The sequence below is a fragment of the Meleagris gallopavo genome, chromosome 21 (genome assembly GCF_905368555.1).
Source record: "Meleagris gallopavo chromosome 21, MGAL_WU_HG_1.1, whole genome shotgun sequence".
NCBI classification, from domain to species: Eukaryota; Metazoa; Chordata; class Aves; order Galliformes; family Phasianidae; genus Meleagris; species Meleagris gallopavo.
In genome coordinates, this window is record NC_139424.1 from 211,488 (window position 1) to 223,426 (window position 11,939).

General features: G+C 51.8%; 2 protein-coding genes across 2 annotated transcripts; one reads left to right on the forward strand and one right to left on the reverse strand.

The window, feature by feature from the left end:
* The first annotated feature begins 1,208 nt into the window (after positions 1–1,208).
* On the forward strand, positions 1,209–2,961 carry LOC100546575 (fibrinogen-like protein 1-like protein). The gene is made up of 3 exons (XM_019621944.3): positions 1,209–1,356; positions 1,799–1,906; positions 2,218–2,961. Exons 1-3 carry the CDS (start codon positions 1,218–1,220, stop codon positions 2,844–2,846), a joined length of 876 nt encoding a protein of 291 aa, XP_019477489.2. The 5' UTR covers positions 1,209–1,217; the 3' UTR covers positions 2,847–2,961.
* A 906-nt stretch (positions 2,962–3,867) lies between these two features.
* On the reverse strand, positions 3,868–6,664 carry LOC100546728 (fibrinogen-like protein 1-like protein). The gene is made up of 4 exons (XM_003211635.5): positions 6,508–6,664; positions 6,186–6,329; positions 5,389–5,697; positions 3,868–4,699 (listed from the first exon to the last, which is right to left on the reverse strand). The coding sequence occupies exons 1-4, from the start codon at positions 6,509–6,511 to the stop codon at positions 4,080–4,082; spliced, it is 1,077 nt and encodes a 358-aa protein (XP_003211683.1). The 5' UTR covers positions 6,512–6,664; the 3' UTR covers positions 3,868–4,079.
* Between the last annotated feature and the right edge of the window lie 5,275 nt (positions 6,665–11,939).

Sequence of the window (11,939 nt, forward strand, 5' to 3'; positions counted from 1 at the left end):
CGATAAGAGATCCTAAAGCAGACAGCAACCAGCATCCCATGTTTGCACTCCACCAAACTGGCAAATTCTCCAGATAAGGAGCATTATTACTTACTGGATTTGACACCAAACCCTTTGAAGGCATTCCCTGACCCAGGGAGCCTCTCCAGATGCTTCATGCTCCTAGTTGCCCTCCTTTGGACAATCTCTGGTTGCTTTATGTCCTCACACCTTGGCACCAAAGCGACATATGGTATCTGAGGTGAGGACCTGCTGGCACCACACAATATGCTGTGCTAAAGGAGACTCCAACACAGCCCTGACAGCTTTTGTGAAACACTGTTAACCAGACCTGATGTGGTCCTGCTAGCTCTAACTGCTGCTTGAAGAGCTCTGTGAATGTATGTAGGACTTCATATCCCATATGGATTCCCGGACCATACAGGATGCTTTCCCAGAGCACATGCAGCCTGCACAGCACTGCTGGGCAGTGCCCATACTGCTTGTGGTGGGAAGAGCAGGCAGTTAGCAGAGCCCTCTGAGCTGCCACCAAAATGTATGCAGAAGGAAGGGAAGTGCAGGGGAAGGGTGCTGCTCAGGGACAGAGTGTTGTGCTCAGAGCTGCCCAAAGCACTTCTGGGGGTATGGATGCCTCTGGCAGATGGGCTGCTGCCTTCAGCCCTCAGCGTCTACCCATGGTGGGCACAAAGAGGCAGGGAGTGTGTGCAGCCCAGCTCTGTGCCTGGCCCTGGAGCTGGTGCCATCACAGGAGGGCTGTGATACACTGCTACCCAGCAGCTGCTGGGAAACCACCACCCGTGGGTTTTACACTCTCTAATTCCCGCATGCCATACAATATGTGCTACCGCTAATCGTGGTACTTTCTGCACTTGGTTCCTTCTATTTTCACATTCTTGCCCTTCTGTTTGACTTTTCCCCACACTTCATCTGCTTTAGCTCAACAGCTGGTAGATTCCTGTAGAGATACAACACCCAAACACTTCCAGTGAATTGCATCTGATATATGCCCCACAGCTGGGAGGCAAGGAACACTTTGTTTTCTAACAGAAAGAAATTTATGACCTATTTGTGTAACCTTGAGCAAAGAGAAGATCCCAGATGGGCACACGAGGAATGGAGGGGGTGTGCACTGGGACCCATCTATAAAGGGGCTGACCCTTGCATGGAGCTCAGAGCTGCAGGATCACTGCTCAGGCTCCTGGCACCTGTGCAGCACTATGGCAATGGGTGAGTTCTCTTTCTTTCCAACAGCTCATTTTGTTGAGTGCTTACAGCTTCAGGCACAGTCCTGCCACATGGCAGGGGATGCAATAGATCAAAAGTGGCAGCAGCGGGGAACCATGGAAGCCAGAACAGGTGAGCCTGTGCTCTCATTTCCATCTGCTCATTTATTTTCACTTCTCTGCTGCTGCTGCTGCTGCTGCTGTGTCCCCATGGAGTGCACGTTCTGCATCTGGAGCAGTGAGTTCTATACAGCAAGCTCAGCTGCAGTGCTTCAAACTATTTGCCCTGAATGTGCTTAGCACAGATTATTTGCCATAAAAATGTCTATTTACCCCTAGCCCTGTAGAAAACAAACAGACAAACAAACGAAACCACCAGGAGGAACATAAGAAGCCGTGACCACAGGGTGCAGTGAGGTGCAGGGATGAGGCTGGCTGTGGGGATGAGGAAGCCATTTCCCAGCTCACTTATCCTGCTCCATGTCTGCAGCTCTGCATTCCCTGGTCAGAGCTCCCCAGGGCTGCCTGGTGGGCTGCCTGGGGGTCCTGATGGTGCTGCACCCTTCCCTCCCCAGGGCTGCAGGCTGGGACACGTCAGCTCCATGGGAACCTCATCCTCCTGCCCGTGGTGGTGGTGATGCTTCTCCTCTGCACCAGCCCAGTGTGTGCCACTGCCTTGGTTGGTGAGTAGGGGTGTGGGTGCTCCCACCAAGCTGAGAAGCCCTCAGGTTTGCTGTGCACCACGCTGTGTGCTGCTGAGAGCAGCCGTGCTGCCAGGTGCTGGGCGGAAGCATCTCCGTTCCATTCAAACCTGAGCTGCAGAGGAGGCTGGTTCTTGTCTTTTATCACCAGCAGAAAAGAGCTATTCCCAACATGTTCCACGGCCGGGGTGCAGCGCCATTGAAATCCAGCACCTGTAGCACCAGTCCAGCTGCACCACAGTGCCTTACTAGCACATTTTGCAATGCATGTCTTGCTTGATTTGCTGTCTCAGGGTTCCCCGCAGACTGCAGCCACCTTGCCAGCAGCAGCCCCAGCGGGGTGTACGTCATCCAGCCGGCACGGTCCCCCCCCCGCGTGGTGTGGTGTGATATGGACACCGAAGGCAAGGGCTGGACTGTTGTCCAGAGGAACACTTACAACACTGAGATCACATGGAAAGAGTCCTGGACCACCTATAAGTACGGCTTCGGGAACGTGCAGGGCGACCACTGGCTGGGCACCGAGTACCTGCACCTGCTGACACAGCAGGGCACCTACAAGGTCCGCTTCGTCGTGCGGGACAAAGCCAACGCCACCCACTATGCTGAGTACGACATCTTCAGAGTGGAGAGCGAGAGCAGCGGGTACCCGCTGAGGCTGGGCCGGCTCCTGAGCAGCGGGACGGACTACCTGGCCAGCTACCACTCCTCGGGCATCCACGACAACATGAAGTTCAGCACAGTGGACAAAGACCAGGACCAGCACAGCGGGAACTGCGCCAACAGCTATGGGGGGTGGTGGTACGACAGGTGCCAGAATGTCCTCCTCAATGGCAAAAAGTACATCCTCTGGCCAGGAATCTGCCCGAGAGGCGACTGCACATTGTCCCTCATCCTGGTCAAACCCACCGACGTGTGCTGACTCTACCAGAGGGTGGGGGAGTGCCTCCATCCGCAGCCCGCTCCCGTTTGCTCCTCAGTCCCATAAGTGCTACCCACGGTGTGATAAATCAGCTGCAATAAATCCCAGAGCCAGATTTTGCTGCCTCCTGTCTCCTTGCTGTGTCTACACTGCACACACACGTGCAAGTGGTCCTGGGGGGCGTCAGGGAGCCTTGAGGGGCCTCTAGGCTGTCCAGGGCAGGAAGGGGGGTGTTTGTGCCATGGGGGATCTTTCCCTGGTGGTTCCAGTGCCAGCCATGGGGGGTGGTGCTCTGAGTCTCAGGGGAAAGTGAGACTCAGGATAGGCAACAGATTGCAAGGCAGACTTAGTTCAAGCTAGGAAATAAGGAAGCTTTATCCTTCCCCCAGCTAATGAGAGGGTGACATAAACTCTGGAGAAAGGGCTCCCACAGTCACACAGTGAAGAGCAGGGACCTCTTCCTCAGGATGATGTGGGGGTTTCACACTGCTGGGCAGCTCAGCTCCATCTTGCTGCTCTCTCATTTCCCCTCATTAACAGTACAGGGGGAGAAAACATGATGAACAAGAAAGCTTATAGATTGAGACAAGGACAGGGAAAACTGAGGGTGCCGCAGGCCATGGATGGGCCATGGGCAGTCTGAGCTGGGGAGGCACCCAGCCCACAGCAGGGGTTCAAACTGGATGGGCTTAAAGATCTGCTCCAATCTGAGTTATTCTGTGGTCACTCACCAGTTAATGTCACGAGCACAACAGACTCAGTGTGAAAGAGATTAACGTAATTTTCTCTTCTTGTTAGTAACAGACCAGAAGAAAAAAAGTCCTTCTCCCCATCTCTGCCGCGCCCCCACTGCCCCTGCTTCACGTGGGATCTTCCGTGGCTGCACCTGAAGATCAGCTTCTACTGTAGCCTACAGGCTGCAGGGGAACAGCCTGCTCGTCCTCAGATCTGCTCATAGTGACCCCCTGCAGCACCTTCATTATCAAAATCTTCCCATGTAAACCCAATGATCATCAAGGTGTTACGTTTCTGAAGTACATTTTATTCTCCAAAGCAATGTGTTTTCAGAAGGACAGGTTTGGCAATGTGTTATTCTGATTATAGTGCAATCAAGATAATAACAGCTCAGAGGAAGAACCCAGCAAGGGAAGCAGAGCAATTCCGCAAAAGAGATGAAAAAATCTCTTGCGAACCCAGGCAATGTGCCTGGTATGGATGGGCAGACAAGAAGCACTAGCAGTAGGTAGTTGGTTTGATGAGGATGGCAGAAGCTCTGCAGTTGCCATTGCACAGACCGCTCCACGTTATGGCACCCTTGACATTCAGCCGTACGGAGTAACAGGACGAATACCACCACCCACCCCCATAGGCGGAGGCACAGTTCCCGCTGTTAGTGTCCTGATCCAAGTCCTTAGCAGAGAACTTCATGTTGTCATGAGTGGTGCTGGCACTCATGGCATCCCCTGCTGTGCCTGCGTAGGAGCCCAGCCGCAGCCGGTAGCCCTGGGACTCATCGTCCAGACTGAAGAGGTTGTACTCTGCGAACCTGATGTTGTTGGAGGCATCCTGGATGACGAACCTGACCTGGTAGACCTTCTGCTTGGCGATCTGGTGGATGTACTCGGTGCCCAGCCAGTAGTCGCCGCGCACGTTCCCAAAGCCGTACTTGTAGGTGCTCCAGGACTCGGCCCAGGTGATGTCTGTGTTGTGGCGGTTCCTCTGGATGACCGTCCAGCCCCCGTCCGTCACGTTCATCTCGCAGTACACCACGATGGGGTGGAGCCCTGAGGGCTGGATGACGTAGACGCCGCTGGGGCTGCCCGCAGAGATCTCACTGCAGTCCTTGGGCCAACCTGTGGCAGGAGAGAGAGTGCTTTAACAAAAAGCTGCGCAACAGAAAAAGAGCAAGCTTCATCTTGTGGAAGGACAGATGGACAACTGGCCAGAGCACCTTGCAGATTCTCAGCTGTCCCAGCCCAGGGAGATCAATGTGCTCTCCTGACAGTGCGACTGAGTCGGCCTCAGACCTTTGCTCGTCTTCCCCAACAGGACCTGGCAGGAGGTGGCCCCAAGGGAAGGGCCCCAGTCCCACTGGACCATGCTGGTATCAGACCAGGAGAGCAATATGGATGCTGAAAAGGGCTGTATGGCTAAAACAGGGTTGGACTGGACAGCGACGTGAAAAGGACCTTGCCCCTTCCCGTGGCTGAGGGGAGAGAAGAACAACCTCTGCCAGCACACAGGTGCCTTCATCACCTGCATGGTGCACATATACACACACACACGAGCACTGCAGTCTGGGCTGGGCACTTCCTCACCTCTGCCAGCATTAAACCTGGAGTGGGATCAGGGTGAGAGGTGCTGTGAGGACCTTCTCCACACAGAGTGGCACAGGAACATGCAGCATTGGACCCACCCCGTGTTAGCCAGTGTAGCAGGAGGGAGGGGAATCTAATAAGACCCCGTCCAAGAAGACAGAGGTGCATCCCATAGCACACTTGCAGTTGGATATTAGTAAGGGGCACAGAGCAGCACACTCTACCTGAGCACACGACACCTGCATCCTCACTGTGCCTGCAGTTGTGTTGTCCCCAGGCTCTCAGCGTGCACTGAGTGAGGAGGCTCTCGTTCCCAACGCAGTTAACATCATCCAGCCAAATAGGTCCAGATCCACTTCCAAAAAAAGCTTGAGATGGAGCTAACACTGCTTCCCCGCAGCCAAGTTGCCTACAGACCACAGAGGCATCTTTCAGGTCCCAGCTGTCGTCACACACTGTTCCCCACTCATTGCGGTACCAGACCTCCACCCGTCCGGAGCAGGGTTTGGAGCCGTTCACCAGCCGGAGCTTACCTGTAACATGGTAACCAACAACAGGGAGAAGAGTTGGAAGAAGCAGGGGAGATCCAGCAAAGCTGGAACTCAGATCAGGAGATGCTTTCTGTCTGCAGAAGTGGAGCCCAAGCAGTAAGATGTAGAGCCTTAACACCTCCTGTCTGGAGATGGTGCCTTTATCTTCTAGAGTCCCCATTTCCAAGTATTTTTGCTGCATTAGAGATTGGGCACGGCATTGCAATCTGTGCCTCCAGCCAAATGGATATCAGTCATCCTCCTCTACCACTGGTGGCACTTCGTGCTATTTCTGGACCCAATTTTCCTTACTCCATACCATTGCAACCAGCAGAAGTTTTCTGACTTGCTTGCTGAACCAGCCCAACTTCCACCTCCCTGCAGGACCAACCTTCCCCATCCTAACCAGACACAGAGAGAAGGCAGGACACCTGTGCATGGGCTCCGAGCAGCGTTCTGCCTGCAAAGATGGAGGCCTTCCGTGTACCTACCGTCTGTCAGCATGCTGAGAGCTGATGGACTGCTATTCGAGACAGATCGACTGAGGAGGGTCAGGTCTTGGGCAGCACCAACAAGACTCAGGGCAGGCAGGGCCACCACACAGGCAAGCAGCAGGAGGGGAGCACAATGGGAAGCTGTGGGAAGAAGGGACAAGGTGAGTGGAGAGGACAGTTCCACCGCTGGTGTGAAGTACCTGCTGCCATCTTTCTGCCCTGGCAGCCAGTCATCCATGCACAGGAGCAAAGGGAGAGCTCTGCTGGTGCGGTGGGTCTTGAGGGGGCAACCCACCCTGCTCTTCACACTCACACTCACCCATGCTGTCTCCACAGGGACACTCAGAAGCCCAGGATATGTCTGGAGATATGCTTTGAACCAAAGGATTTATAGCTGCCGGTACCGGGGAGGAGTGTGGCTGACGCTGCCCCTAGGGCTGGTCCTGTGCTCACCTTGGGGCACACAGATGACTACTGGTAACAGGGCTGTAACCCAAACGGGCACTTCCCCACAGCAGGCAGATTGATCTGTTCTGATAAGAGCCTTTATCAGGTCCAGAGCAAATATCACTCCAGCTGCAGAGTGGCAAGCAAGTCCTTAGAAAAGCTCAATGGTGCGCTTCCCCATGTGCCACACATCTCCCTGTGCACATACCACCAACTGCTTTCTGAGATGTTTGCTCAGCTCCCTCCTGTCACTTCTGTAGTGTTCATGCTGAAGATGCAGTCCCGATCAGTGCAGACCCCTGTCACACCAGGGTCTCTCCTGCTGGATCCGTGCCGAGGTGGCGAGGAGCTGGGTGCAGTGACACCAGTGAGATCCCTGCTTCCTTTGGAACGAACATGTTGTGTGGCTCAATGGGAATCCAGCAGGCATGAAGCAGAACCAAAACAATGGTGGAAATCATCTACCTTGTCATATCAGGGGTCAGTTGAAACACGAGACTATTTGTGTCCCACTCTCAGATCCCAAGCATCACCCTGGGGAGCACCTGGTGCCAGGAGAATCTCCTTCTCCTGAGGCAGTAGTGTGCAGAATTGAATTGCGTTGCTTGCATGGAAAAGTCCAGATCTCCTCAGGAAATCTCTGGAGCTGCTCCTGGGCACTAGCTTGCAGCTCAGCCATTGGACCAGAGCAACCAGGGAGATGGACAGGATTTCCAGAAAGTTACTGTGTGAATTAAAAAATGGGATGTTTTCCCACCTGCATGATCTCTTACATGATGTTTCAAAATCACTTTCTGTCACGACTCACTTTTGCATAGATGAGATGGTTGAACAGCATTTCTGATAGGGATGGGACATTATCCCATGCCCAGCATTCCATGGTTCTTGATGGGTCCATGTGCATTACACAAGTCACCCAGATCTGTGATCACTGGGGTGGCCATGAAGCCATGCCAGGCTCACAGAAGTCCCATCCGAGAAGCCAGGAGTCTCTGATCCATGGAAGATCATGAAGAAGATGACAAACTTTTAGAGTTCTGAAGGACACAGTGTGCCTGGAATTGCCTCTCTCTGCCAAAATCCAAGCTAAGAAAAATGACAGAATGAATTCTCCAGGACTCAGTCTGCTCCCCAGAGACACTGTGCCCATAGCCATAGGGCAGCTCATCCACCAGCACAGGCTCTGCTTCGCACACCTGCACAGTGCTGGAGCAACAAATTCAGAAGGAGTCGATCCCCAGTGCGACTGCAGAGAGGACGAGGAGCTGTGTACTGATGGCAAGATACAATCCCCTGTTGTACAGGTATCTCTTGCCCTTGACAATTTCCTTTTCCTTATTGGCCTCTGGAGCATCTGCAATAGGGGAAGTGCCTGTCTCCCAGCTGTGACCGGTGAGCGGTCCCATTTCCCCACAAGAAACCTCAAAGCGCATCCCGTAAGGAAACACCGATGTTTGTGCTGTCAAGTAGTTGTGCAAACACACATAAAATTTTACTGCGATATAAATGCCACATTCTGTGCTTTCTTATGGCGTTATAAAGTGGGATTAGATTTGTTTAAAGCAAACATTAATGTATCGGGAAGATAGGACTCAAAGATCTACTATCATCTGAATATGGGCAAGAACTAAGTTCTTGTGATAACCAACAGGCTCTATGAGCATGTTCACGACAAGGAAGGGGCTTTTGGTTCCAATCTCACTCATGGAGAAACCTCTCCTTCCTCTTAGGTTTCAATGGATTCAATGCCTGCAAGCACAGTTATTGAAAAGCAACATTTATGACCATATTGCTATTTCCCGATCCTTAATTCAGAAGGCAAAGCTTGCCTTATTTGCACATGTTCTGCTGCACTGGTGCCTTTTTGCAGGAGTGCTGCAGCACTTTCCTGTACCATCGTCTTTTCCTGTTCCCTTGGCCAGTTTCCTCTGCCAAAGGCATCACTGGAGTTGGAAGGGATCCCTAAAGGCCATCAGGTCCCACTCCCTGCAGTACACAGGGACACCCACAGCTCCATCAGTGCTCAGAGCCCCTGCCGCCTGACCTTGGCTGTCTGCAGGGATGGGGCATCACTGCCTCTCTGGGCAACCTGTGCAGTGCCCCACTGCCCTTATTGTACAAATCTTCCTTGCATCTAATCTAAATCTCCCCTCTTTGAGTTGGAAACCATTCCCATATCCTGTCACAATAGACCCACTAAAGAGTCTGTCCTCTTCTCTCTCCCAGCAGAGGGACAGGTTGGAATGTGGCTTTTGAAAAGTGGCATTGGCACTGGGCAGAGTGTGACAAGGGCTGTTTGGAGATGGAATCTTACTGGGTTTAAAATTCAAAATGTTGGCTGGGATCTCTAGTTATAACCCTCCCTCTCCCTGCACACTGACCACCGGGCTGTCCCCCAGCTTTGCAGGGTTATCTGCACATCCCAAACCACATTTAATGGCACTGAAGTGCAGCAGCTATGCCGAGCTTTGGTGCCATTCCACACCCAAACTTTGCCATGTTCTCCTGGATGGACACTCCTCACTGGGTTTGTGTGCATCACCCCACAGCACGGCAGATGTGAGGTCACTGTGGGGTGATGGGTTCACAAGGACACAACATGAGGTTGTTTGAGTTTACCATCTTCATAGATTGTCAGAGCTCACCAGCTTTATTGGTAAGGTTCAGCTCTCCAGAAATATCTTTCACATTCCAAGCTCACGCACAGAAGATGTCACCCTGCGGCCATCTTCCAAAGAGGCACTTCTAACACCCTTTTACTTCCAAGCCAGTGAATTTTCATCTGCACTCACAGTATGTGCAGCCCTGCAGCAGTGTGGGTGCCAGGTTTTGTCAGTTTGACAAAACATCGCTTGCTTTGCAGTGCTCCAGCACCTGATCATGGCAGCCTCTTCCCTTCTCTCTGCCTGCAGATAGGAACTATTTGAGGTCAAGGCCGCATCTCACAGTTCCCCAGGTGGTAGGCAGCAATGTTCCATTAATCTGAGAACAGTTCCAGCCCCGCTGCTCCACCAGGGCTCAGCCAAACCCCAGCTGCAGCGTGAACAAAGTTCAAGTTCATTTTGCCTAGCAGACCCTCAGCATGGCAAAACCGCAGAGGATTTGTGGGAATCTGCATTAAGCAGACCTGGAGGAAGTAGGTGAGGTAATGCCAACAGAAATAGGCCAGTCTCTAATTTCAGAATGGATTTTGATTAGCTAAATACTCCACCTTTTGGTTGAGGTGAACAGCTCATGTTGTTGGGAAGAAACTGGGGATCAGCAGAATTAACTCCAGGCTGGAGGCAGGAGAGCCCCACCACAAGGCCAGCACCCAGCTGACCCAGCAGAGCAAAGTAACCTCCCTGGTCAGCACGGAGCCTGCCCAGAGCTACAGGGAAAGAGCGATGATGCTGGCACGCCTGGGGACAACACCTCCAAGCAAAGGGAAGGAGCAAAGCCACACAACTCATCCTCGCTTCAGGACCCTGCCTGGTGGGCACAAACCTCACGTCAGAGGTAGCAGAAATCCACCTGGGAAAACCATGGCAGAAAGTTTAGCACAGTCTCTTTGGAATACATCAAAGCAGCGTCAGTCATCTAATAGGATAAGTAACATAAGCTGTTACACAAAGAGGAGCCCTAATGGGATGCTGTGTTATGCTGCAGACGGTTTGATGTATCTGGGCCACTGCTCGATAAATCCTCCCTGAAGTCTCCTCTTCTGTGGCTGTTCTGGCTCCAGGATTAATTGGCTCTCTCCTTTTTATCAGAAAGACATGGGCCCCGGGCTGCCTTCAGCTCTGGGCGCAATGCACTGAGGGACCCATGCTGCCCTCCCAGCAAACATGGGCACGGTGGGTGGGAACCCTGGCCCCCCAACTCAGGGCAGGTCCTGCAATGGGCCCAGGGATGATGCTGCATGACAGTGGGGCTTCCAGCTGCAAAAGCAGAGGCGATTGAGTCATGGGAAGGATGGGAAGGTGACAGAGGAACAACTGCTCGTCACTCGTCATGCTGCAGAAAGACAAGAGGAAAGAGTTTTCAGGTGCAGATCCTGAGAACAGCTGAACAATCCCCATCCCTGGAAGTGTACAGGAAATGTTTAGATGTTGTACTGAGGAGCACGGATTAGTGGAAAATATTGGTGATAGGTGAACTGTTGGATAGGTGATCTTAGAGCTCTTTTCCAACCTTGGTGATTCTATGATTCTGTGATTCTGTAACATGGCGTCCACAGTCCTGTGTATTCAAGGGTTCATCCAGGGAGAAAGGAAATGCCCCGAGGAAGTGCAGGAAGCCAGCAGATCTGCGAGCCAAAGCCTGTGTTTGGGAGCCAGCAGGATGGCTCCAGCACACTTCACTGGCTGCTTGCTCCTGCGGGCCACCAGCTCCCCAGGTTCACGTTCTAAATACACATCTGTCCAACCTGCAGCTCTGCTTCTGTCTCTATAGAGGTAGTCTGAGAACATCCTCCAAGAGGCAGTTCTATCTCCTTCTTGTATTCAATTCATTTGTTCACATAAATCCTTTTAGTCATGTCAGGATTTAAAAGGAAGGCTGTTTCAGATGAATGCAAACATTTCTATTTCCTTTACCTGCAACTTTAAAACTGCCTGTTAATGCCAGTGCTTCTTACAGCCCTCAGCCTGAGGAAGGTAACAATGGAAGAACCGATAGGTCGGAGGAGCACGTTGCCTTCTTGTCCTGAGGAATCTCAAAATAACGACTTGCCCAGCTAATAGGGAGGGAATCCGTGCTAAATGGGTTCTATACAGTAACCACTCCAGGCAGGTTTTTGGATGTTTGTCTGCACATGGAGTCATTTCATGTTCATCTGTGGGTGATTGCATAGAGGCACTGATCTTATGCATTCCCAAAAAAACATTTGGAAAGAAGATCTTAGACTTTCAAACGTTTGAAGAACAGTGTTTGCCATCCACTAGAAAAGTGACAAAGAAATAACTGATAACTTCAGTTAACTTCATGTAACGATAAACATTTTCTGAGTTTAAAGAGTAAAAACTACAGAGCTTTTATTAAAGAATGGAATTTAAATAAGGGGACTTTTAGAGCTGCTTTTGTGATTTTAAAGAGAAAAGGGATGAAGAGGCCTCATTTCCCAAGGGAGCTTATAGCTCAGCAGCATGACTGCCACCGCCACTCCTTGCACTGCCAAGCAGAGCACTGCAACAGCCTTTTCCACTACAGTGGAAAAGGAAAAGTCCTGTTTTTACCCTATAAACAATCCTGACAAGTTTTCATTCTTGCTTTGAAGGTCAGTTCTTTCCCTTGCTGATTTCTCTTGCCAGGGAGAGAAGATGC

Coding starts and splice junctions, on each gene's coding strand:
- LOC100546728 (XM_003211635.5), bottom strand. Junction 5,698..6,185: donor TCTCAGCATGCTGACAGACG/GTAGGTACACGG, acceptor ACCATGTTACAG/GTAAGCTCCGGCTGGTGAAC. Junction 4,700..5,388: donor TGCAGGTGTCGTGTGCTCAG/GTAGAGTGTGCT, acceptor CTCCTGCCACAG/GTTGGCCCAAGGACTGCAGT.
- LOC100546575 (XM_019621944.3), top strand. CDS start 1,218: ATGGCAATGGGTGAGTTCTCTTTCTTTCCAACAGCTCATTTTGTTGAG. Junction 1,357..1,798: donor AACCATGGAAGCCAGAACAG/GTGAGCCTGTGC, acceptor TTCCCTCCCCAG/GGCTGCAGGCTGGGACACGT. Junction 1,907..2,217: donor GTGTGCCACTGCCTTGGTTG/GTGAGTAGGGGT, acceptor TTGCTGTCTCAG/GGTTCCCCGCAGACTGCAGC.